Here is a 25,435-nt window from a genome sequence, read left to right as displayed (position 1 = left end):
ATCTGCAACACAACCAAAGATTTCACTCTGAATTTTTCATCATATTTGCCTGTAAAATCCTTTTCTTTAAATACATCACGGGACACAGAGTTAGGCTATTATTCATTACCTACTGAGTTATACACCATCTCTAGGTAAATAGACACTGGTGACAAAGTTTTATGCCGCGTACACATGATAATTTTTCGGCATGAAAAAAAAAAAATGTTTTTCAGCATGTCCAAAAAACGATGTTTTCCAACTTCATCATTAATAACGACGTTGCCCACACAGCATCATTTAAAAAAAATTATGAACAAAGCGCCGTGACGAACAACACGTACAACGGCACTCTAAAGGGGAAGTTCTATTCGCCTTTGGGCTGCTTTAGCCGATTCCTTGTTAGTAAAAGACAATTCACGCTTTTTTGTCTGTTACAGCGTGATAAATGTGCTTACTCCATTATGAACGGTAGTTTTACCAGAATGAGCGCTCCCATCTCATAACTTGCTTCTGAGCATGCGTGGGTTTAAAACGTCGTTTTAGCCCACACGATCATTTTTTACAACTCGAAAAACAACATTTTTTAAAACTACATTAAAAAATGCAGCATGTTCGAAAAAATTTGTCGTCGTTTTTCAGAAACTGAAAAACGATGTGCAGCCCACACACGATCATTTTAAATGACGTTTTTAAAAACGAGTTTTTTTTCATGACGAAAAATGATCGTGTGTATGCGGCATTAGACAGGAAGTCCGCCCCTATATAACCTCTCCTATACAGAAAGTACTTCAGTTTTGTAACAAGCACTGAATCCTCAAAATACGGGAGGGACCTCTGTGTCCAGTGATGTATTCAAAGAAAATGATTTTACAGGTAAGTATGACAAAAAAAATCCTATTTTCTTTATCATACATCACGGGACACAGAGTTAGGCTATTACTCATTACTTACTGGGATGTTCCAGAGCAATAGCCTTGAGGGGAGGGAGACACCCTGCCAAACAAAAAATAGCCATCAGACTTTAAACGGCAGCCTGTTGTACACTACGGCTGAAAGCTGAATCTTCAGCTGCTCCAACATCTACCTGATAAAATCTTGTGAACATATGCACTAAAGACCAGGTAGCAGCCTTACAAATCTGAGTCACAGATACCTGATGGTAAAAAACCCAGGAGGTTCCTACACCCTTGGTAGAATTAGCGCTCACCCTGAAGGAAGGAGCATTACCTTTCAGACCATAGGCCTGAATGACCAACTGGCGGACCCAATTGGCAATGGAAGCTTTGGAAGCTGTCGGGTCCTTCTGGCAAAACAAAAAAGGAGTCTGATCCTTAGATATCGACAGATCTAGACAAAAACTCTGACTGTCCGGACAAGGTCCAAGGAATGCAGTTGTCTCTTTTCTGACGAATGAGGCTGAGAGAAAAAAAAAAGGCAAAACAATGTCCGGATTTAAATTAAAGGCTGACACCACCTTTGGTAATAAGGATGGAATAAGACACAACACTACCTTGTCGTGGTGAGGGATTAGGTATGGTTCCCTACATGAAAGGGGCCACCGATCCAGACACCCTTCTAGCCCAGGTCATGGCCATAAGGAAGGCTACTGCGTGACAGTAAGACTAATGGAATTTCCTTGATAGGTTCAAATGATTGTTTCTGTAACAAAGACAGCACCACATTTAAGTCCCAAGAACACATAGGTGACCTAATGGGTGGAAGAAAATTAGTTGCCGCCTGCATAAAGGTTAGGACCAGCGAAAGGAAGGTTGAAGGTCTTTGAAAGAATACTGGCAGGGCCAAAATCTGACCACGGATTGCACTCAAAGCCAATCTGATTTTCACAGCCGTGTAGAAAAGAGAGAATTCCCCCAATCATGTATTTGTGAGCATTCCATTTTCTAGCTCGACACCAAGCAATATAAAGTCTTCCAAACCTTATGATAAATCTTCCTAGCATTCACTAGGGTAGACACCACCAGTCCTGGGCTGTCACGATCCTTCAGCACCCTGGCTTCAATAGCCATGCCATCAAATTTAGAGACTGTAAATTGGGGTGGAATATAGGACCTTGAGACAGTAGATCAGAGCAGTGTGGAAGTGGTGCCACCAGACTGACTGGAACCCCCTCTCTGAATCCTGCGCAACAAATGATCCTATAGGGCACAGATCCTTTACAGGTGGCAAAAATACCCTTGCCTGGACCGCATCTAGGATTAGATCTAAATACTTCAGACTTTGAGCTGGTCTCAAGTCTGACTTTTCCATATTTATGACTCAGCCCAGGCTTTCTAAATACCACAGGCTATGCTCTGTTCTAGAGCCTATAGTGAGTCATCTCTGAGCAGGAGATTGTCCAGGTGTCCGAGCATCAAGATTCCCTGGGCCCTTAAAAGACCCAGTGCTGGTGCTACTACCTTTGTGAACACCCGGGGTGCTGTGGCAAGCCCGAAGGGCAGAGCCACAAACTGGAATTGACGTTCCTCGTCTGAAAATCGCAGGAACCTTTGATGAGGTTGAAAGATAGGTATGTGTAAATACGTGTCCTTGATATCGATGAGGGGCTAAGAAGTTTCCCATTTGGAGCGAGGCTACTACTGAGCGGACAGACTCCATTGGAAAGGAATGGATTAATAGATGCTGGTTCACATATCTTAGATCCCAAATGGGTCTTGTGTCCTGTTTGATTTTTGAACCGTGAACAGGTTCGAATAAAACCCTGCGCCCCTTTCAGATGCAGGAACCTGTGTAATCACTCCCTGATGCGCTAAATGATCTAGTGCCTGAAACAATTTGTTTCTCTTCAGAGGATACAAGGAAATAATGGATCTTAGAAACCTTTGCGGGGGAACCCCCTGCTAATTCCAGCTTGAAACCACGGGATACTGTCAAGGTGACCCACTCGTCCTGAACCACTGTTCTCCAAATGTCCGCAAAAGGCAGCAGCATTCCCACCACCTGATAGGGTGTGGACCCAGGGTTTTTTCTTGCCCTGGCTTTGCAGCTTGCCCCTGGCTCTATCACTCTGTTGGCGGCGGAACTGCCTTGGCACTGAGACACCTGAGGAAGCAGTCCCTGAGGTTTTAAACAAGGGACACCTGGTTCTTCTCTTCACAGGAAGCTCGGCTGACCAGTTCTTAAGCCACAAAAGTCTGCGCATGTGTACAGATAGGAGAGCCAAATGAGAAACCTGCTGTATTCAGTCCTTCAAGGCATCAACAGAAAAATACAGCACTCGAGGTACAGTTATGCTCATAAGATTACATACCCTGGCAGAATTTATGATTTCTTGCATTTTTCAGAGAAAATATAGAACACAAAAACTTTTTTTTCACTCATGTTTAGTGTTTGGCTGAAGCCATTTATTATCAATCAAATCAATATAGGGGTGGACTCTTTTTAAAATCACAATGAAACTACCCAAATGACCCTGATGAAAAGTTTACATACCGTGGTGATTTTGGTCTGATGACATGCACACAAGTTGACACAATGGGGTTTGAATGACAATTTAAAAGGTAACTGTTATATCCTCTGTGTTGTGAGGGACACAAGACTCTGGGCTGGTACAATGGATGTTTATTCAGTACATGCTGTACCCTGGAACATGCATCTCAGGACAATACAGGTTATCTCTTCCTACATGTGGTCTCTCTAAGATGGCTACTATGCCCCTTGACCCTTGTCATCACTGCTGGGTGGAGCCAGCCTTAAAGTGCCAGTACATGTGAAACCCTTCAGGTATAACACCTTCCATCCATCCCTAAAAAAAAACAAAAACAAAAAAAAACAAAAACACAACAAAACAATAACAGGCACAAAACATTAACTGATAGCTGTCCAATAACAGTCCTCCAAACACAGGAGAATTATGGGACTTCAAGCTTCCAGGAACCGTTGCGGGGTTAATATGTCATCGGATCACTTCCGTCGGCCCCGTCGAAAGTCTCGTAACCGCTCTTGCAACTGAAACCGGTCAGGAGGGCGACAGTATCGTTGAGGCCGGGCATCCAGCGATTCGGGACCGGAGGATACTGGGCTGGCCGGAATGGGTACAGGCGGGGCCAAGAAGGGATCCCCCAGCTCAGAGGGTAAACAGACCTCCGGACCAGAGCTGGAGGGCTCTGTTGGAGACGAGTTCAAAAGTTCAGAAGAAAGCCAGGAAAGCCAATAGCGTAATAACGTTTATTAAAAGTATTAAAAAACACATAAAAACAGCCAAATGGCCTCTTACTTCCAAGGGTGCCCACCCGGCACTGAGGCTGCGGACTTATCACCGCCAATCTGCGGTTTCAAATGTAGGATTCGGCTTCCTCCCCCTTTCCGAATCCTACATTTGAAACCGTTGGGCTGTGAATCGGGGGAGCTCGTTGTGTTTGACCATCTTGTCTTGGGACTGTAGTACATGTTCCTGGACTGTTTGAGGGCGGAGCATATCCAAAACAGTCCATGGCTGCCGCCCCAGAAGGAGTTCTGCTGGAGTTTTCCCAGTGGTTGCATGTGGTGTGTTTCTGTAAGCAGAAAGGAAGGAGTCCAGCTGCTGGGGTGACGGGGACTGTTGTTTACTTGCAGCCACTGTAGCTTTGAAGTAGCGTTTAAAAGTCTGCACAAACCGCTCTGCTTGACCATTTGTATCCGGGTGGTAAGGTGCGGTTAACTTGTGCTTGATGTTGTGGGCAGTCAGGAAATGCTGAAACTCCTGACTGGTGAATTGTGCACCGTTGTCTGTGACGATTTCTCTGGGGTATCCAAACGTAGCAGCGAGATGTAACAGTATGGAAACCGTTGCCTTAGTCGTTGGCTGAGTAACAGGAATGACCTCAGGCCACTTTGAATGGGCGTCCACTATGATCAAGAAGGTGTGTCCTCTGATCGGGCCTGCAAAGTCCAAGTGTAGGCGAAACCAAGGAACCGTGGGCCAAGTCCAGGGCTGGACGCACCCTCGAGGAGGGTCTCTTGCCGTTTGTGCACATCCAGCACAAGCATTCACATATGTTGTGATATCTGAGTCTAGGTTTGGCCACCACACATAGCCTCTGGCCTTTTGTTTCATACGTGTGCTCCCGGGATGACCAGTATGTAGCAAGTCCAGAATGTGTCTCCGGAGGGTCTGTGGAATGATCACTCGGTCTCCCCATAAAACACAGTTGCCAGCCACAGTTAATTCCATACGCCTACGGAAATAAGGTTCATACTCCTGTGTGACAGTTGCAGGCCAACCGGAACGTACCCAGGAGAGTATGGTTTTCAGAAAGGTATCCTTGGTTGTATGGGCTGCTATCTCCCCAGAAGACAAGAAGGACAGGCTGGTGTAACGACAACTCTTGACCGGTGGAGAAGAGTCCATGGACCTCCCTGTCAGTCGGGACATAGCGTCCGCATTGGCATCATGACCACGATACTGAATTTTGTAGCTGTATGCCCCCAAGAATAGGGCATAGCGTTGGAGGCGGGCCGCAGTAGTCTGGGAGATGCCTTTGTCAGGGCTAAAGATCTGAAGGAGTGGTTTATGGTCCGTCAGTATGGTGAATTCACTACCATACAGGTAAAGATGAAACTTCTTAATTGCCCATATCAGCGCAAGAGCCTCTTTGTCAATGTGTGAGTAATTGCTTTCTGCTTTTGTCAAAGACCTGGAGGCAAATGCCACTGGTTTTTCTGACCCATCTGGTAAGATGTGAGATAGTACCGCCCCCAGACCATAGGGTGAGGCATCACAAGCCAAGGTGAGAGGCTTCTGGAGGTCATAGTGCACGAGCATGCGTGACGCCAACAGCTTCCGCTTAGAAACTTCAAAAGCACATTGGCATGCAGCCGACCAGTCCCATCTGGAGTGTTTCTCCAAAAGCTTGTTCAACGGAAACAAGGTGTGTGCCAGATCTGGCAGGAATTTGTGGTAATAGTTCAGCAAGCCAAGGTATGATCGCAGCTGCTGGACGTTGGTTGGGGCTGGAGCTTTGACTAAAGCATCAACCTTGGCTTCCGTGGTGTGTATACCTTCTGCATCCACAAGGTGGCCACAAAACTCCAATTTAGGCACCATGAATTGGCATTTTGCTAAGTTCACTTTCAGACCCTGTTCTTGGAGTCTCGCCAACACAAGCTCCACATTCTGCTTGTGTTCCTGGTCGGTCCGACCTGTAATGAGCATGTCATCTAGCAGGCACTGAGTGAAAGGAATGTCCGCCAAAATCTCGTCCATTTTTCGTTGCCAAATGGCTGGGGCAGAGGCTACCACAAACACCATCCGATTATATTGATACAGTCCCTTGTGGGTGTAGATGGTCAGAAACTTGCGGGAAGAAGGATGGACCTCAAACTGTAAATATGCTTGTTTGAGATCAAGCTTGGTGAACTTTTGACCTCCTGCAAGAGAGGCAAAAATGTCATCTACTCTGGGTAGGGGATACTGGTCTATTTCCAGTTGAGAGTTCAGTGCCATGCGGAAATCGCCACAAATGCGCAAGTCCCCATTCGATTTCTTTACCGGTACAACTGGTGATGCCCACTCGCTGTGCTCTACCTTTGAGATGACACCTTGTTCCTCCAGCCGACTTAGTTCTGCTTCCACACCTGCTCGGAGTGCAAAAGGTACTGTCCGAGCTTTGAAGAACTTAGGCTGAGCGTTGGGTTTCAGCTTGAGTCTCACACAGTCATGCTTTATTTTTCCCAACTGGTCATCAAAAATCTTTGGGAACCGCTGCTTCAGGGACACCACCCATCCCTCATTATCTCCTAATGGAATGGTAACGGTGTTACAGGGACTTATGGCGATGTCTGGCATACCAAAGTGAGCAATCCAGTCTCTCCCGAATAGAGGGGGTCCCCCATTTTCTAGGATATATAATGGCAGTCTCTTTGTCTGACCCTTGTACAATACTTTTACTTTTGCGTAACCCAGTGGGTGGAGTATCTGCTTTGAGTATGTCTGCAGTTTGATTGGTGTTGGGCGGACAGTTTTTCGGGTCTGAAGTTGTCTCCATTGTTTCTGGGTGATAACTGAAACTTCTGCTCCTGTGTCTACATCCATCCTGAGTTTCTTTCCCTCAACGGTTACATCTACAGTCATTGCGGAGGGTGCTGAATGCATATGATGTATGTCTAACCTGTGGAGCACTTGCTCATCCTCTGACTCAGATGATGATGTATATCTTCCCACCATATATGTCTTAGTCTTGGGGTTCAGAGGTTGTTTATCTCGCACCTTCTTGCTACGGCAAACTCGTTTCAGATGGCCGGTCCTACCGCAATTGTGACAGGTCTGATCCTTAAACCGGCAGACTTTGTTATCATGGTCTGTATTCCCACAATGGTAGCAAGCTGACCCCCGGCTTGGTGGGGGTCTGTATTTCCAGTTTGCAGCTGTTGGCTTGACTGCTGTTCTGAAAACTTCCTGCTTCACCTCTTCCCTTCTGCTCTGGGGGTTCAATTCCTCTGTATCTTTCACAGCCATTTCCATCACTGAAGCTATCTCAATTGCCTTTGTAAGAGTAAGGTCTTTCTCTGTTAACAGTCTCTTTTGTGTTGACTCACAATTCAGTCCCATGACAAACTTATCTCTCAGTGCAGTAGGTAGGTAGTCCCCAAAAGAACAGGTCGAGGCTAGTCTGCAAAGGGCGAGCACATAAGCTTTAATCTCTTCACCTGTCTGTTGCTGCCTCTGATAGAAGCGAAATCTTTCTGCAATCTCTAGTGGTTTAGGCTGGAAGTGATCCTCTAGCAGTGTCAGCAGCTCTGCCAATGTCTTAGCTGCTGGTTTTACAGGGGAAAGCAAATCTCTCAGAGTGTCATATGTCTTGGCCCCAACCACTGTCAGAAACACTGCTACTTGCCTGTTGTCTGGGATGGCATTTGCACTGAAATACTGTTCCAGTCTCTCAACCCAGGAACTCCAGGATGTCTGTTCTCCAAACTCACTTAATGTCCCGATTAATGACATTTTCCTGCTGGGATCTGTGATTGCTTTTATCCAGGTGACAATCCACAATGTCTTTGTCTCTCTCTCAGACTGATAGACACTTTATAAATCCCATCCTCGTCGCCACTGTTATATCCTCTGTGTTGTGAGGGACACAAGACTCTGGGCTGGTACAATGGATGTTTATTCAGTACATGCTGTACCCTGGAACATGCATCTCAGGACATTACAGGTTATCTCTTCCTACATGTGGTCTCTCTAAGATGGCTACTATGCCCCTTGACCCTTGTCATCACTGCTGGGTGGAGCCAGCCTTAAAGTGCCAGTACATGTGAAACCCTTCAGGTATAACAGTAACCATCCTCATCTGTGATCTGTTTGCTTGTAATTGGTGTGTGTGGATAAAAGGTCAATGAGTTTCTGGACTCCTGACAGACCCTTGTATCTCTTATCCAGTGCTGCACTGACGTTTCTTGATTCTGACTCATGGGGAAAGCAAAAGAAATGTCAAAGGATCTGCGGGAAAAGGTAGTTGAACTCTAAAAACAGGAAAGGGATATAAAAAGATATCCAAGGAATTGAGAATGCCAATCAGCAGTGTTCAAACTCTAATCAAGAAGTGGAAAATGAGGGGTTCTGTTGAAACCAAACTACGGTCAGGTAGACCAACTAAGGTTTCAACCACAATTGCAAGAAAAACCCACAATAACTTCAGGTGAAATACAGGACTCTGAAAACACGTGGTGTGGCTGTTTCAAGATGCATACGCAGGAGACACTTTGAATCTGCAGAAGAAAGCCATTACTACACAAATGCCACAAAGTATCCCACTTACAATACGCCAAACAGCACAGAGACAAGCCTCAAACCTTCTGGCACAAAGTCATTTAGAGTGATGAGACCAAAATGTAGCTTTTTGGCCACAACCATAAACGCTTCATTTGGAGAGGAGTCAACAAGGCCTATGATGAAAGGTACACCATTTCTACTGTAAAACATGAAGGTTGATCGCTGATGTGTGCGCTACAAAAGGCACAGGAAATTTGGTCAAAATTGATGGCAAGATGAATGCAGCATGTTATCAAAAAATTCTTTTTTTTTTTTTTAAATTTTTTTATTGATTTTGACAATTATAGATAACACAAAAAACAATGACGAAAAAGGCAGCCGACCCAGCATAACCCTGGGCCGGTGAAGGCCAACATGGCCTAAGTACACAACCCGCAATTAAGTTAACAAAAAAACCTAACCTCCCCCCCCCCACCCTTTTTGCTCAGCTCCCACTCTCCCTCCCATGAAACCACCGGAAAATTGGCAGTTGTCCCGCCTCCCACTCCTCCCCAGGATCCAAACACTTCACCCCACATCACCCGATCCTACCCAGTATCTGAAGTGTTGAAAGTTATGAGGAAACCCATATCCGCCATCAGGCCTTAACCAACAGTCAGGTCAGAGTTATACCAAGCCTGCCACACCCTGTCAAATTTTTTCTTACAACCCCTGGAAAGGTAAGTCGCCTTATAATACGGCATCATTGAATTAACCAGGCCCTTCCAAAAGCGCAAATCAGGTGCCTCCGGTTTACGCCATTTTAACAGGATGGCCTTCCGTCCGTAGAACAAAAGGATGTTGAGCAGTGTCCGATGAGGCCTGGATGGCACCACATCCAACACTAATCCCAGTAAACATACTGTAGTCGTCATCGGGACAGGGGTCAACAAAACTGCTGAAATACAAGAGGTGACCTCCGACCAAAACTGCTTGATCCGAGGGCAGCTCCAAAACACATGTTCCGCCGCTGCAGGAGCAAAAGTGCACCTCCAGCACTCAGCCGGCACCGATGGGTAAATAGTCGCCAGCCTGGCTGGCGTATAGTAGATCCTATGCAGAAACTTAAAGTGGATTAACCAGTCTCTGGCTGCCACCAGATGTTGGAATGGATGTGTCCACATTTCATCCCAGTCCTCCCCCTGAATATCGGGAACCTCACTCACCCACTTGTCCCTGCACCTAACAACTGCCCCTGGACTGGTGGCGAACAGCTTTTTATATGAAACCGACAGAGTCTTGGGAAGATCCTCTGTGGAGAGCAACTCCTCCAAACTCGATGGAACCGACTCTATGGACAATAATTTAAATTGAGATTTGAACGCATGCCGCAATTGAATATAGCGAAAAAACTGATTGTTTGGCAGATCGTGTCTAGCTTTAAGTTGGACAAAAGTAAGCAACTCTCCATCCATCGTGACATCTTTGAGTGTCTTGATACCCCTCGTCGCCCAGCCCATAGGATCTTCAAAAGAATAGAAGTGTGGTAATTTAGGATTCATCCACAGTGGAGTGGATGGAGACAAACCCCTATAACTGGGGTTTGCTAGAGCAACCGCCGCCTCCCACGCCTTAATCGAGGGCCTCATAGAAACAGTAAGTGGAAGGTCCATCTTTACTCCCCTATGAATGGCCAGCCGCAGAGTTTCGTACGAACCCAAGTGCGCCGCTTCCAACACTGTGGCCGAATCCCCCTCGTCCGACGTTAACCACAGATGAACAAAAAACATCTGTCCAGCCAAATAGTATTTTCTCCAGTCTGGCAAAGCTATCAAAATATACTTGAGGAACATTTGCATTCATCAGCCAGGAAGCTGCGCATGGGACGTACTTGGACATTTCAACATGACAATGATCCAAAACACAAGGCCAAGTCAACCTGTCACTAGGAATAGAGCTGGGCTAATGGGATGGACTTTAGGCGGTACAAGTGGATATAGTAAAAATACTATGGGTATATTTATTTAAAAAAGTAGAAAATTTACAGAACATGAAATTATATACAAAACTTTGTGAACATGATACTATAATATCGGCATATTATTCACAGTACATACATAGGAGAGATTTAATTTCAAGTTAATACTAATGCATGCATGTTAAAGAAACAGAAATCATACAGCACCAGAAATGATATAAAAACTTTTAGATCCTTGGGACTGTATTGAATATGCGGAGTGATGAGGATTGCTTTTACTCGCTTTTACTCAACATGTTTCGCGTTAAAAAAACGCTTCATCAGGAGCATAACGGTAAATACGATAAGTCTCCGCAGGAATGTGTGAAACAAACCATCGAGAATAATCAAATGGCATATATAGTGATGTTACCTGGCTTGCCTGGTAGGCTAATGACAGATTGTTTAAAACCTCAGGATATATGCGTGTAAAAAGCTTTGGGCTAGCGCGCAAAAATATAAAGGTAAAAAACGGTTTATGTCGGGCGACAACAAATACTCCAAAAGGGGTCCCAATAATGAATGCGGAATGGGTAGCCAACGAATCTGGATAGTTTGTAGGCTTAATATCCAGCAGGGCATAGAAAACCGGTCTGAACGGGAGCCAACAGGAGTGTATGGTGTCAGTGTCGCACCAAACATGTCCATCTCATTAGCCCAGCTCTATTCCTAGTTACATATTATCGGGACGTTGGTACACTGCTACACTGGCATTCACAGTGTAAGTCGCCCTGTGTTTTATGCACCTTTTTTTTTAGCAAGACCCATCTATACAAGTCAACCTGTCATTGACTACAGCAGAATAAAGTGAAGGTACTGGAGTGGCCCTCTCAGTCGCCTGACCTCAATATCATTGAGCCACCCTGGGGAGATCTCAAATATGCAGTTCATGCAAGACAGTCCAATAATTTACAGGCCAGTTTTTTGCCAAGGGGAAGCTTTACCATCTGAGACAATAAAGAGCCTCATCCACAAATACCACAAAAGACTTCAAGCTGTCATTGATGTTAAATGGGGCAAAACACAATATTAAGAACTGGGGTGTTTTACCTGTTTGATCAGGGCCATTTGGGTAGTTTCTGCTGTCATTGTGATTTAAAAACAGTAAACACAGTTGATTGATAATAAATGGCTTCAGACAAACACTAACCATTAGTGAAATAAACGTTTTTGTGTTATCATTCATATTCTCTGAAAAAGGGCCACTAAATCAAATTCTGCCAGGGTATGTAAACTTATGAACACAAATGTATATCTGCTCTGCTTTCAGCATAACAAACCATTGCGATAATAGTCTGGATCAAAAGCCTCTGCGGCTGAGAGGTCGATACCAACTGGACATCTTCTGGCACAGATTGTTCAGAAGCAATCTGCCAGACCCTCCACAGAATTATTTGGCATTTAGCTCTTCCCCATCCTAAACCCATTTCTGCTCCAAGATAGGAGGGAACAGGGGAGCCTTAGAAACTTAGGGCCAGATCCTCAAAAGAGATACGCAGGCGGATCTGCTGTTCCGCCTGCGTATCCCAGTTTCCAATAGATAGGCAGAAGATCCGACATGTGTAAGGGACTTACACTGCCGGATCTTAGGATGCAGTACCGCATCCGCCGCTGGGGGCATTTCAAGTTGAAATGCCGCGTCGGGTATGCAAATTAGCACTTACGGAGATCCACGAAGCTTTTCAGCTTAGTTTTTTCTCCGTAAGTATTAGTTTGCAAACGCAAAATTAGGGCTCCTTTTACAAAGTGTAAAGTTAGTACACCTTGTAAAAGTAGACCCTTCTTTTCCGCGACGCTGTTATTTTTTTTTTTTCCCGCCGTATCTTTTTTTTTTTCCCAACTCAACTTTTTTTACCCGGCGCGATTCACAAAACTCGGCGTAACGTAAAACCGCGCAATGCACGTCGGGAAAATGACGTCGTGAGCATGCACAGTACGGCCGGCGCGGGAGCGCGCCTAATTAAAATGGGACTCGCCCCATTTGAATAGGAACGCCTTGAGCCGGCCGGATTTAAGTTACACAGCCGAAAATTTCTAGGTAAGTGCTTTGTGGATCGGGCACTTAGGTAGAAATTTTCCGGCAGTGTAAATTAAATGGGAATTTTTAAGTTACGGCGGCTGGCTGTGGATCTGACCCTTAGAGCCCAATCTTCACCCATCACGGCGGGTTCCGTCACTTGGGGACCTTCAAGGACTGGATACCCTTTCATATTTTAGGGTTCACTCCCTTGAACCTGTACAGCACCCTGCAGGAATGCCTTAGCACTGTGGTGTCCAGGATTCTACTAAGCAGGGTCCTGCGCCCAAAGGCTCAACAAACGTGCCCATCCACTTTGCACACAAAAACTAAAAACTAAAGTACTTCCTGTATGGGAGGAGTTATACAGGGGCGGACTTCCTGTCTAAGACTGTGTCTACCAGTGTCCATTCACCTGGAAAAATCATTTTCTTGCGGTCCATAATGAGACACAGGAAGTCTTAATCTTCAGGTTATACTGCTGACTACAGGAGAACTGGACACTGGCAAATAAAAAACTCTATCCCAGCTTAGAGTACAACTACCAGCCAGCTTAAATTTTGTAGCAAAGCCGTACCGAGAGCATGATCAAAAATCAGGGGTCAGACCTGCGTTCCTCAATGGACTCAGTCGAAAAGTGGAAAAATTAAAAGGCCACTACTTGGTTAGCAAGGGAAATTACTTAACCTACTATTCATTAAGTTTCTTCCACTGGAGAAAATACAGTAAGTGCTCCTGCCACCAGTGGCAACCTTGATGATACTATAAGGAGCCAATCCAAGGAGCCTTCAAGGCCATATGGATCAAGCGCTTATTTCACAAAGCTTACGCAGTCCAGCATTTTAGCCAAGCATGTGCACCGACGGGAGGCACATGTAAGACAGAAGACAGGAGTCTTACAGCAAACTAAGTGTTTTTTTTACCTCAATGCATTCTATGCATTAAGGTAAAAAACACTGCACTACCTATCCCCCATCCCTAGACACATACCTGCCTCCTCTCACTGGCCCAGCATTGTCCCAGGAGCATCACCACTCCTTCTCTTCCTGGTCTCACAGGAGACACTGACAGCAGAAGAAGCCACAGGATCCAACTGCTGTCAGTAAAATCCTGTGGGGAGGAAACAGGGGGGCATGGCCGAGTTACACGGCATGTTGTCTATGGAAGCACACACAGCACGACTTGGGAAGCGGACCCACGTGGATGTCCCCTCAGTACACAGCTTGCTGAGGGGCTCTCTTGGAAGAAGGAATGGACAGCACCACCAGGAGACTCCAGAACAGGAGGTATAAGACCACTCTGTGCAATACCACTGCACACTTTATTTCTGTCAGGATTAATAGGTATTGTTTGCACTTTCAGAATATCAAACACTTTCAATGCTATATCTAATGGACCAAAAGGGAAAAAATAGGATTTTTTGTACTCACCGTAAAATCCTTTTCTCTGAAGTCCATGGACGGACACAGCTCCTTAAATCTTGACAAGTGGGTTATGTTCCCTGTTTACAGGAGAGGACTAGGCAGAAACATGTTAAATAGTTAAATACATGTTACATTAACAGAGTTGAACAGCCCCGCGGTCCCTCCAGACATAACCCTCCTCACTGCAGCTTGCAGCCTCAGTTCGTAACAAGCAGTACAAACCTAAAAAGGAGGGGTGGGAGCTGTGTCCGTCCATGGACTTCAGAGAAAAGGATTTTACGGTGAGTACAAAAAATCCTATTTTCTCTCATCGTCCATGGACGGACACAGCTCCTTAAATCTTGACAAGTGGGACGTCCCCAAGCAGTGTCAAAAAACGAGGGGTGGGAAATATATCAGTAAAAACTATTTTAACTTCACCCCAAAACAAGAAGAGCTCCTCAACGGAGGAGGTGCAACTTTAAACAGCCGCCGGCAAAAACTAGCGCCTGAAAAAAACATCATAAGATGCACTCACAGCAACCATGTAAATTCTGGAAAAAGCGTGAACGGACGAGCAAATCACCGCCTCGCACACCTGTGAGACCGACGCATGATGTCGGGAAAAAAAAAACCCCCAGGAAGCACCAATTGCCCTGGTCGAAAGTGCCGTGACCGGAAAGGGGGGCCCGCCCCTTAGGAGCATAGGCCTGTATGACGGCCTGCCTGATCCACCGAGAAATGGTGGTCGACAAGACCGCCAGGCCCTTTTGTGGACCAGACACCGACACAAAAGAGAGTCAGAAGCTCTGACCAGAATGGAGCCGTAGTAGGCTGGTATACCCGCAAAGCGCGTACCACGCCTAAAGTATGAAAGGCCGAAACCTCCTTCGGAAGAAGGGAAGGTCGCGGGCGCACCATCACCTAATCCTTATGGGGGATCAAGCATGGCGGCTTGCAAGACAAGACCGCCAACTCAGAAACCCCTCTAACAGAGGTAAAGGCCACTAAAGGGGCCACCTTCTGAGATAGTGTCAAGAGAAAATCTCTCTGATGTTTCCAAAAGGAAGGTTCCTGAAGAACCGAGAGCACCAGAGTCAAAATTCATGGGGGAAGAGATGGGCCAAGAGGGGAAAGTATATGACAAACCCCTTGCACACAAAAAAAGTGGACCCACCAGGGAACGGGCCGCAAAAAGGCCACTAAAAGAACACAGCCAAGGCTGAAATCTGCCCCCAAACGGTGCTTTAAGCAATTTTTAGATCCAATCCAAGCTTTAAAAACAGCAGGACCCTGGACACCGAGAGTACGCCCGTGGACGTCACTCCATCCCTTTGCACCAAGAGAGGTGCGACGGTAGATCCTCCAGAAGAAGACTACGGTGCCCTGTTGAGATGACCGAGTCAGGCAGACCCTGGTCACCTAAAGTCTGGCTTCCAATAACCATGTTGAGCAAGTCAGTGACTGTACAACAGGAGGAAGTATGGGACCTTGAGACAGGAATCTCCTGCCCTGGCAACCGCCAGGGTGCCTCCGCTACCAGGCGCCCGATATCAGCGTACCAAGGACGCCAAGGTCAATCTGGAGCGATTAGAATCATCGGGATCTCCTCAGCATCCACTCTGTGGAGCGGCCGAGGAAGCAACTACCATGGAGGAATGGCAAAAAATCACCGATACAGACAACACAGGGCCACCAGCGCGACTAACACGTCTGTACAAGATCACTAGACCTGGCCACTAACTTTGACACCCTTGCGGCGGAGACAAGCTGCCAGGAGATCCATGCCAGGTGAGGCTCACCTCCTGCAAGGGAGCCGAAACACCCCAAGCACAAAGACCAGTCGCCCTGGTCCAGCATCTGGCGACTCCAGTAGTCCGCCTGCCGGCATACCTGATGGTAGACTGAAGCCACGGCCGTGGCGTTGTCCGGCTGAAACCAGATTGGTCGACCACAAGGAGAAGCATAGCCTGATCGCCTAAAATAGTAGGACAATGAACAGTAGACAGCACCTGGTATTCCCAGGCTGTCTCCCACCAGGCACTAGCCAGGCCCGACCCTGGATAGCTACCGAGACCAGACACATTCAAGGAGGTGTGGTCATAGGTCCACGCAAGTCCAGCGACTCAGGGCCGACTGGACCCCCCAGTTTTGTGAACCTCCAGGTTCACAACCCGTGAGCTGGCATCCGTAAACACCGACCACTGGAAGGAAGAAACAACTTCCCGGACCGAAGAGTCGGGAATCTCTGTCACCAACTCAGAGAGACTGACTAGGTGGCGCACAGGAATCTAATGATTTCAGAGACAAGAGATTTTTACCGCCTGGACAGTAGTTCCCCTGGAAAAACCAGGGTGTGGAACTGGGCATACAGTACCACCTTGAAGGAGGCTACCCACAGACCCCGAACCAGCAGGCGCCCGGAGAGAAGACTGATTGCGTGATGCCAATACCTTCACCGCAGACTGAAGAGTCTGCAATTTCTCCAAGGGAAGAAGGACCTTTGCCACTGAGGAGTCTGGATCAACACTAGATACTCCAACGCTGAGTCGGAACCTAGCATGCCCATGATTTGAACCCAGGGTCGCACACATGGAGGGCAGGCTTGCTGCCACTGAGCTACACTTTCTGGCCTAAACGTTTAACATCCACCCGAATCTTCGGAGGGTCTGAATGGGAATAACCCATCCACTAGGTCGGGGACAGAAGCTGCTCTCAGAAGAAAGTCGTCCAAGTAGCCAATGAGGCAAAGCCTCGCTGTCCCAACAAAATTCAAATAAGTGCGAGCTCCTAGCTGAAAACCCATGGTGCTGACGCCAGATCAAAGGGGAGGGCCACAGGCTGACAGAGACCCTTCTCTCATCACGAAGCACAGAAAAAAACACTGACATGTGCAAAACGGGACATGTTTCCCTGATGCGTCCCTGATGTCCGAGGACGTCAGGATATCCGCCGGATGAAGCGCAGCTACCACCGAACAAATGGATTCCATGCGGAACTACCCGACGTTCACAAAGGTATTTAGGGCCTGAGGCCCATAGAAAACCCCAAAACTCTCGTCCTGCAGGAAAGGTAAAATTACCTCTCAGCTTAGCAAATCCCACACTGCCCAAGGCAGACCGACGGGCCGGGAGAGGAAGACAAAAGGACAGAACTTTGTTCTGTGGATAGGAGGAAACCCTATCTAGTACTCCGAAGAGACCACCTCGCAGACCCACTAGTCGGAGAGCAGGGAGGTTTCACTGAATTGTGAACCTGCAAGCCGCCCCTCCCACCTAGAGAGACAGGGAGGGAAGGCTATATACTTTGGCAGGATTTGGGTGCCGGCGTGATCGGCTTATGCACCCAGGGACAGATTAGTCCCCCAGCTGGGCCTTTGACGGCTTGGGAGGGTTGCCCCTAAATAATACACACACTTAGTGTGTATGTATATTATGTAGGTGTATGCACACATGTCTTTGGAGGAAACCGGAGTACCCGGAGGAAACCCACGCAGACACAGGGAGCGACAATGCAAGCTCCAGGCAGATTGGCGTCAGTGTGCAGATTCGAACCAATGACTCTTTTGCTGCCAAGTAATGGAGTTAAGCACTACACCACCGTGTGCATAAAACCATTCTGAAACAGACGCCCTGGATAACAAGGGTGCAGCATTCAATGAAGCATCACAGACCTATATGAGGCCCTGGACCAGCTGGTCCGCTAGGCTAATAACCTCAGGAGAGAGTCGGTGCAACTCCACTGTCTGGTGCAAAATGCTCACTCTGAGTTGTATACAGCACTAGGGGTCAGGACTACTCCAGGATGGCCGCCGAGCGTTCAGAACGCGGCCACAGGAAAATGGCCGGCACAATGTAAGCTGCGCCATAGCGCGGCTACGACAAAATGGGCGCCAATGGGAGTTTTCAATGTAATTGAGAAACCTGACAAAAAATGGCGCCAGCGTCGACTGAGACCCCAGTGTAGTGGCCACAATAGGCCCGCAAGCCAGACCCCAGCACGGTAAACATGGAACGGGTCAGTACTTCGGATCTTCTATCAGTCAGATCCATAGAAGCGGGGGTTCCCGCCCGGCGGTGAGGGACTACAAAAGCCCTCAGCGGCTTTTCTCATTCCGCATCTCAGAAATTATCAAAGAAGGGCACAGAAGGAAAAAACCTACACAGCGGTCTGATTTGTGTGATCCAAAAAAGACAGAGCCCTCGGCGGAAACCCAGCTGCACTATGCAGCTTAGGAGAGTCCCTTGCAGCAGTAAAAAGCGCACCCATAAATGCCTTATTCTGCCTTTTTTTTTTTTTTTTTAAACTAGGTACCTGGTCCATGGCTCCATAACAGAGCATTCCCCAGGGGATAACGGGGGAAGGGGGCACTCTTTTACCGCCCGCCCGCAGTCCACCCCCACCCTGGCACAAACTGTGTCCAGGACTAACAATAAAAATTCTGTGGGAATCCCAGGTGCTAACACCTGCTGCCACCACCAGCATGTGGGGAAGGACCCAGATACTGACTCCAATATTTACATAGTGTGTATTATAATATGCACACCTGTCCAAACAAATAGACAAAAGCTCCTAGAGCCCTATTCAGGGCCTCTCACCCACTTGCTGCGCTGACCAGGGGTAACCAGGGGACTCCCTCAGGAGGAGACTGCCCAGCGCTGCCTGTGAGGAAACTTTTGCAGGGACCTGTGTTTAAACAGGAAAAGCCTCCTAGGGCTGTTTTATTTAAGGATAAGACACAGATACAGCATAAAAAGCAAAACCGTTACAGGTGTCAGCTGAAGTATAATCATAAACATCTGTGCTCATCACAGGGCTTTTTACCTCACAGGAAAGCCCAATACAAAAAAGAAAAAACACAGGCCAGATAACACAGTCCCCTCAGGAAGGCCCCCTCCCCCCTGACAGCGGCAATGTTAGCAATGCAGCAAGGGAAAGGAGCAGGGAAGGGAGAAGGGACCCCCGAACCCCAGGAATGCCCAGCCGTACCAACCCACCGAAGCAGGAGGGACTGTACTTACCCATCCAACTGACAGAACTACAACCAAAATGGAGGTAGCTGTCGGCCCGGTCCACTGTGAGTGAGACAAAACCACAGCCCAGTCATATGTGGACCTCGGAACAAAGCTCATCGGCCACCCCAGGAGTCATGGGGTATGGCGTGGCAGACCAAGCCTCTTTGCAAAGGTGTGCCCACGCTTGCTGGTCGGACTGAGTAGACTACAAGGATCTATATTATCCAGCCTGTCTCTCAGCCGACAGTTGAAAGAAGATTCTTCAAGAAAAAGTAAAATAAAATATAATTTCTCCTCAGGGCGCTGGGCCCAAAGGGAGCCATACGTCCTTCTCCTTTGCTAGGCAGAACGAAACTGAGGCTGCAAGCTGCAGTGAGGAGGGCTATGTCTGGAGGGACCGCCCCCTGGGCGGGGCTGTTCAACTCTGTTAATGTAACATGTATTTAACTATTTAACATGTTTCTGCCTAGTCCTCTCCTGTAAACAGGGAACATAACCCACTTGTCAAGATTTAAGGAGCTGTGTCCGTCCATGGACGATAAGAGAAACAGTGTTTAAGTATGGCTTGCGCATTAAGGGCTAATTCACACCAGCAGCAATGCAGATTGCATAGACGCTGGTGTGCGCTGGGAGGATACAATGTGCAGGCTCCAATAATGGTGCATTGCACTGTTTACTTTTTTTTGTGTTAGAACTTTATTGAAATGTTACAAGAGACATTTTATTGAGCACCAATGCTCCATTAACCACAGTGGTGGTTTCCATTGCAACTCGCTGCATTATTTCAGCGCACACCAATGCAAAATGCAAAAAGTCTAAACTATAGGACACCAGGAAAACTGCGTTTGTGTTGTGTAAATGGGACCTGAAATGTTAATAAGGAGGTCTAGAAAACCCATTCATTCACTCACACCACAGCCTACTTACTTGCACTCTTGTATTTGGCTAATCAGGTTTGACACATGCAGGTGGGACGCTGTCAGCATGTCTTGAGCCTGAATTTCCATATTTTTATATGTACACTATACATTCAGGATAGAAGAAAAAAAAAACATATCGTTACTAGTTATAACTTGTTTCATAACAGGTTGAATAGAAAAAATTTAAGATACAATAATATACGACTTATAGGCAGGCCCGGATTTCCCACAAGGCCACCGAGGCCAGGCCTCGGGGCGGCAGGGCACCGAGGGGCGGCAGCGGCATGGAGTCCCCCGACGACTAGAACATACAGTTAAGGGCGGTAAGTTGCTTTCTAGCAGGACTAGAAACAAGTGATTGCGGTGATGTCGTCAAAATCACTTGTAACATGTGTGCTGCCGTCCGTCATCCCCCTCCCCCCCCACATACCTCTTTCTGGTTGGCTCTGTCTTCCGTCCTCCCCCGGGCCGCCGAGTCTGTCTCCTGTCCCTGCCGCCGATGTACACAGTGAGAGGGGTAAGCTGTGCTCTTCCCATCTCAGCTGTGATAGGAGTTCTAGCACAGTGCTAGGACTCCTGTTTTGGAGGTGACAGGGTCAATAAAGAAAATCTGTCACCTCCAATTGCTATCACACAGGGAATTGTTTTCTCCTGTGTGATAGCAATAAAGTTAGGTGAAAAAAACATTTATTAAAAAAATAAAAAATATATACAAAAATAAGAAAATATAATTAAATTAATAAAATAAAAAAAGGAATTAGAAAGTAAAGAATAAGAAAAATATTAAAAAAATTATACAAAAAAGCAAAAAAAGCAAAAGACAAGCTACAAATAAATAAAACAATAATTGAACTAACCGTGCCACCCCTGCCATCCGGTTGTCATTCTCTGTTGATTTGGGGGGGGGGGGGGTTTGGTTGGTGGGCAAGAGGTACATTGTGGAACCTGGCCTTGGGGCGGCAGAGAGAGCAAAACCGGACCTGCTCATAGGTATAATCTCAGATTTCGATTTAGAGGGGTAGGTAGACTCTTTGCCAATAGTATAAGATATACTGACTTTGTACTGGTATTTTAATAATTAGAAGCCTGTGAGTTGGTTTCTTAGTGGAGGGTCTTGGAATCATTTTCATCTTAAAGTGGGAGTTCACCCATATATGTTTTTTTTTCGCTTTTCCCCTTAGATGGATGCTCGTTTTGTCTAGGGGAATCGGCTAGTTGTTTTAAAATATGAGCTGTACTTACCGTTTTCGAGATGCATCTTCTCCGTCACTTCCGGGTATGGGTCTTCGGGAGCGGGCGTTCCTTCTTGATTGACAGTCTTCCGAGAGGCTTCCGACGGTCGCATCCATCGCGTCACTAGTAGCCGAAAGAAGCCGAACGTCGGTGCGGCTCTATACTGCGCCTGCGCACCGACGTTCGGCTTCTTTCGGAAAATCGTGACGCGATGGATGCGACCGTCGGAAGCCTCTCGGAAGACTGTCAATCAAAATAGGAACGCTCAGTCCCGCAGCCCATACCCGGAAGCGGCGGAGAAGATGCATCTCGTAAACGGTAAGTACAGATCATATTTTAAAACTAGCCGATTCCCCTAGACAAAACGAGCATCCATCTAAGGGGAAAAAGTGTCATGTGCGGGTGAACCTCCGCTTTAAAGAGGTTATAAAGGTACAATTTTTTTTCCAAAATAGCTTCCTTTACCTTAGTGCAGTCCTCCTTCACTTACCTCATCCTTCGATTTTGCTTTTAAATGTCCTTATTTTTTCTGAGAAATCCACACTTTCTGTTCTTCTGTCTATAACTTTACATAGTAATGCAAGGCTTTCTCCCTGGTGTGGAGTGTCGCTCTCGCCCCCTCCTTTGGACTACAGGAGAGTCAGGACGCCCACTAACACCCAGCTTCTTTCTCTATCTGCAACATAGAGAGTGTCCTGACTCCTGTAGTCCAAGGGAGGGGGGCGAGCATGACACTCCACACCAGGGAGAAAGCCTCGCATTACTGCGTGTAGTTACAGACAGAAGAACAGGAAGTGAGGATTTCTCAGAAGAAATAAGGACATTTAAAAGCAAAATCTAAGGATGAGGTAAGTGAAGGAGGACTGCACTAAGGTAAAGGAAGCTATTTAGGGAAAACAAATTGTACCTTTACAACCCCTTTAATGTAATTCTCTCCTTTTCTGTACCACTTTGAATTGCACAATGTCCTGTTTTTCACTCAATTTCTTTCCTGATTGTTACGTTTTGATTTTTCCCCAGTTTTTTTATGACACATCATATTTTGTTTGCATGTAAACCATGTATATTCTCAAATACTATAATTTATTCTTAAATTGCACTACTGCTCACTCAGTGATTTTGATCATTTAATGACAGCTGAAGGATGACATTTCATCACATACTGTATATGCATTGATGTTTTATCTGACGGTTTAATTGTTGAAAAGCAATATAAAACATCATGAACAAAAACACTGTTAAAATTGATAGTTAGCCTTAGACTATTGCTGTGAAATTTTGTAACATCCATTTCTTGGAGTATATTAAGGCATTTTTAAGCAGGTGCAGTTAGTCTGGAACTAGGCGGCTCTGTCCCAAAATGGTGTGTGGGTACGGGGAATAGTGTAATCAGGTGTTAGGTCCCTTTTAGCTAGAGCCCTCCTCTAGTGATGTAATAGGTGGGGTTAGTGTCCATATATATGCCAGTTTGGGAGGAGTCTAGTGCTTGTGGGGTATAACCCCACATCTATACAGATGTAGTCAGCACAGTCAAGGCTCTGCTCAGGGAAGTAGTCCCGGAAATGTACAGAGTTCAGTAGGAGCTGTGGCAGCAGTCCTGTCTCTTGAAGGACTCAAGGAAAGTTGTGAGCTGGATGCATAGAGCCTAACATGCAAGTCAGAGCCCTCTGAGTGAGTACTAACAACTTTTGTACCTAGGTAGTAGCGCTATGGAGTGGGACTACTATACTATAGAAGGCACCTTGTTAATCTTGGCTGTCAGAGCAGGATGTTTCACCTTGTGAATGTCGGTTTAAATACAGCTGAATGCTAAAGATATAGTATAGTTGGAGATGGGTCCAATCACTGTGGTGCTCAAGGAGAGAGAGACACTATATAACAGAAAAAATGGCTTAAAAGCGAGGCGTATGGTGCCGTTTCCACCTGACAGCAACAAGAGCCAACGGCTCTTGCTGCTGCATGAACATCCTGTAAGAAGAGAACTACAGGCAAGAAGAACTGCAGCCGGGTAGATTGCTGGGTGAATACAGGACTCTGGTAAATGTTTTGGAAAAGGGGGGGGGGGGGCAGCAAGTGGCAGGGAATGCATTAAGGTAAAAAATGCTTTAGATTTAGAAACACTTTAAATCGACGTTCCACCTGCCCCTTTAAAAATGAAAGAAGTCAGCAGCTACACATACTTGCCTTTCCTGGAGTCCAGCGATGTTGGCACTGCAGCCGATGTTTACATCACCTGATCGGGTGCTGCCATTGTGAGTAAGAGAATCTGGCAGTGTACCCTTTTCGGTTTCACGGCCGGGTCCCTACTGCACATGCAGGAAACCCGATGCGTTCTCTTAATGGCCCTGCAGAATTTGCCGACGTAATTTGCCACGGCCAGGCTTCCCGGAACTGGAAGAACAGGTATCCCCCCCCATGAAAGATGCCAAATGTGGCACCGGAGGTGGGAGAGCAATCAGATAAGCGAAAGTTCCACTTTTGGGTGCAACTCCGCTTTAAGGGACACAGGAAATCTTTCACCTGCAGGGTATATGGTCACCTACAGAAAGACTAGACACTGGCAAAAAAAAGATAGGCCAGCCCAGGATAACCCCCTCCCCCTTCCAGCATGCCTCAGTTTTGCCATAAAGCAAAACTCCCATGTCCCTTCTCAGTAACAAAGAAAGACTTTAACCTTTGGGAAATCCAAAGCATTCAAACTGAGGGGTGGGCAACACAGAAAAACACAAAAAAACACAGCAACAGTCCCAAGGAAGCCACAGATAACTGTCTGCAGCTCAAAAGGACCTTACACCCAAAGCAGGCATTAGTTGAGGCTGCAATGTCCACCTAGCGATGTCCACCTTAGCGAACGTGTGAACAGTGAAAGAGGGTTCATAAAGAATGACATAAGAGAACCATTCTATCTGAAATAAGCAGCATCAGAGACTCTCAAAGCTTGAATTCCATGCAGACAATAGGGGGAAATTTCTCTTGACTGAACTGAAACCACACAGGACAGAATAAGAATGTCCAGGCTTGGGGGGAATGCAGAAAGTACCTTTGCCAGGAAGGAAGATGTAGGCCTCAACATTCTCTTGACCCTAAGTGAAACCAAAAAGTGCACCTTGCAGGATACCTAGTGAAAACCCTTTTTTTAGGTGCAGAGAGAATAATATTTAAATCCAATGGGAACATACTAGAGGAGCTATATGGGAGACCACCTGTACAAAGGTCGTAATATATTAGTGAACGGCAATTGGTTAGAAGGGTCAGAAACCTAGCCTTCGATAGTGCTGAGAGCCAAATGCTGATCCCGACCCCGCTGCAGAGCCAACAAAATGTCTGCCAAGAGATTTAACAGGTTGCCATACCACATCCGCCTGACCTAGTCCAGAGTATACTAGCACATTATGAAATACTTACCTTGGAACGAAGCCCTGCAGCGCGCGCGGTGACCACAGAGGGATCTGACATGTTCCCACAGCATTTCTTCCAGGATCGCTGGCTCTGGCGCTGTGTGTGGCCATAGCCACGATAACGTCACTCCTGCGAATGCACGCGGGAGCCCCCTGTTTCATCAAAATACGCCAAGCCTGCAGAGCGCATGTGTCGCTGACGTTAGATGCTGCATGCAGGGTCAAATTTCTCCTAAACTGTGTAGGTTTAGGAGATATTCTTTTTACCGACAGGCAAGTCTTATTATAAGCTTACTTGTAAAAAAAATCACCAAGCGGGGTATACAAGACGTTTTGGCTATAGTTAGGCTACAAGGGAAACTGAAAAGAGGACCTGTGTGTTATCAAAAAAATATATATTAGCAGATTACCATCATTTTATTTTGAAGCTGTTTAGTGAAGCCCTCAAAAGAAGAAATAAAGCTGCATTCTGCGATGTCTTCAGCATGGGAACTTGACAGAGCTGCTTCTGATTTTACTAAAGCCACATAGGAAAAAAATGTAACACTTTTAGTGCAACCAATAACATAAGAAGCACTATATAAAAATTATAGGAAGTACAGAAGAAATGTTATAAAAAATATGGAGTACATTAATGCAGAACTCCAGTCAGATAGCTAAATACACAGGTAAAATACATATACAAACACTGTTTTACCTTCCAAAGTATATCCAATTCTGTACAGCCAGTTTTGTGGTTTTCACACATCTGTCACACTGCAGAG

The 25,435-nt window shown here is 46.4% G+C and overlaps 1 protein-coding gene across 3 annotated transcripts in view; it reads right to left on the bottom strand.

Moving 5' to 3' along the window:
- Positions 1-25,435, bottom strand: part of SYCP2L (synaptonemal complex protein 2 like) — a 230,406-nt gene that overhangs the window by 16,942 nt on the left and 188,029 nt on the right. For all 3 annotated transcript variants that reach the window (XM_040353720.1, XM_040353718.1, XM_040353719.1), the window contains exons 31-32: positions 25,082-25,188; positions 20,048-20,142 (exon numbers count right to left, since the gene is read on the bottom strand). In XM_040353720.1, the coding sequence (XP_040209654.1) occupies positions 20,048-20,142; positions 25,082-25,188 (202 nt within the window). The remainder of the gene's footprint in view (positions 1-20,047; positions 20,143-25,081; positions 25,189-25,435) is intronic.

This window comes from Rana temporaria, chromosome 5 (assembly GCF_905171775.1).
Source record: "Rana temporaria chromosome 5, aRanTem1.1, whole genome shotgun sequence".
Lineage (NCBI taxonomy): Eukaryota > Metazoa > Chordata > Amphibia > Anura > Ranidae > Rana > Rana temporaria.
This window is presented reverse-complemented; position numbering and strand designations above follow the sequence as displayed.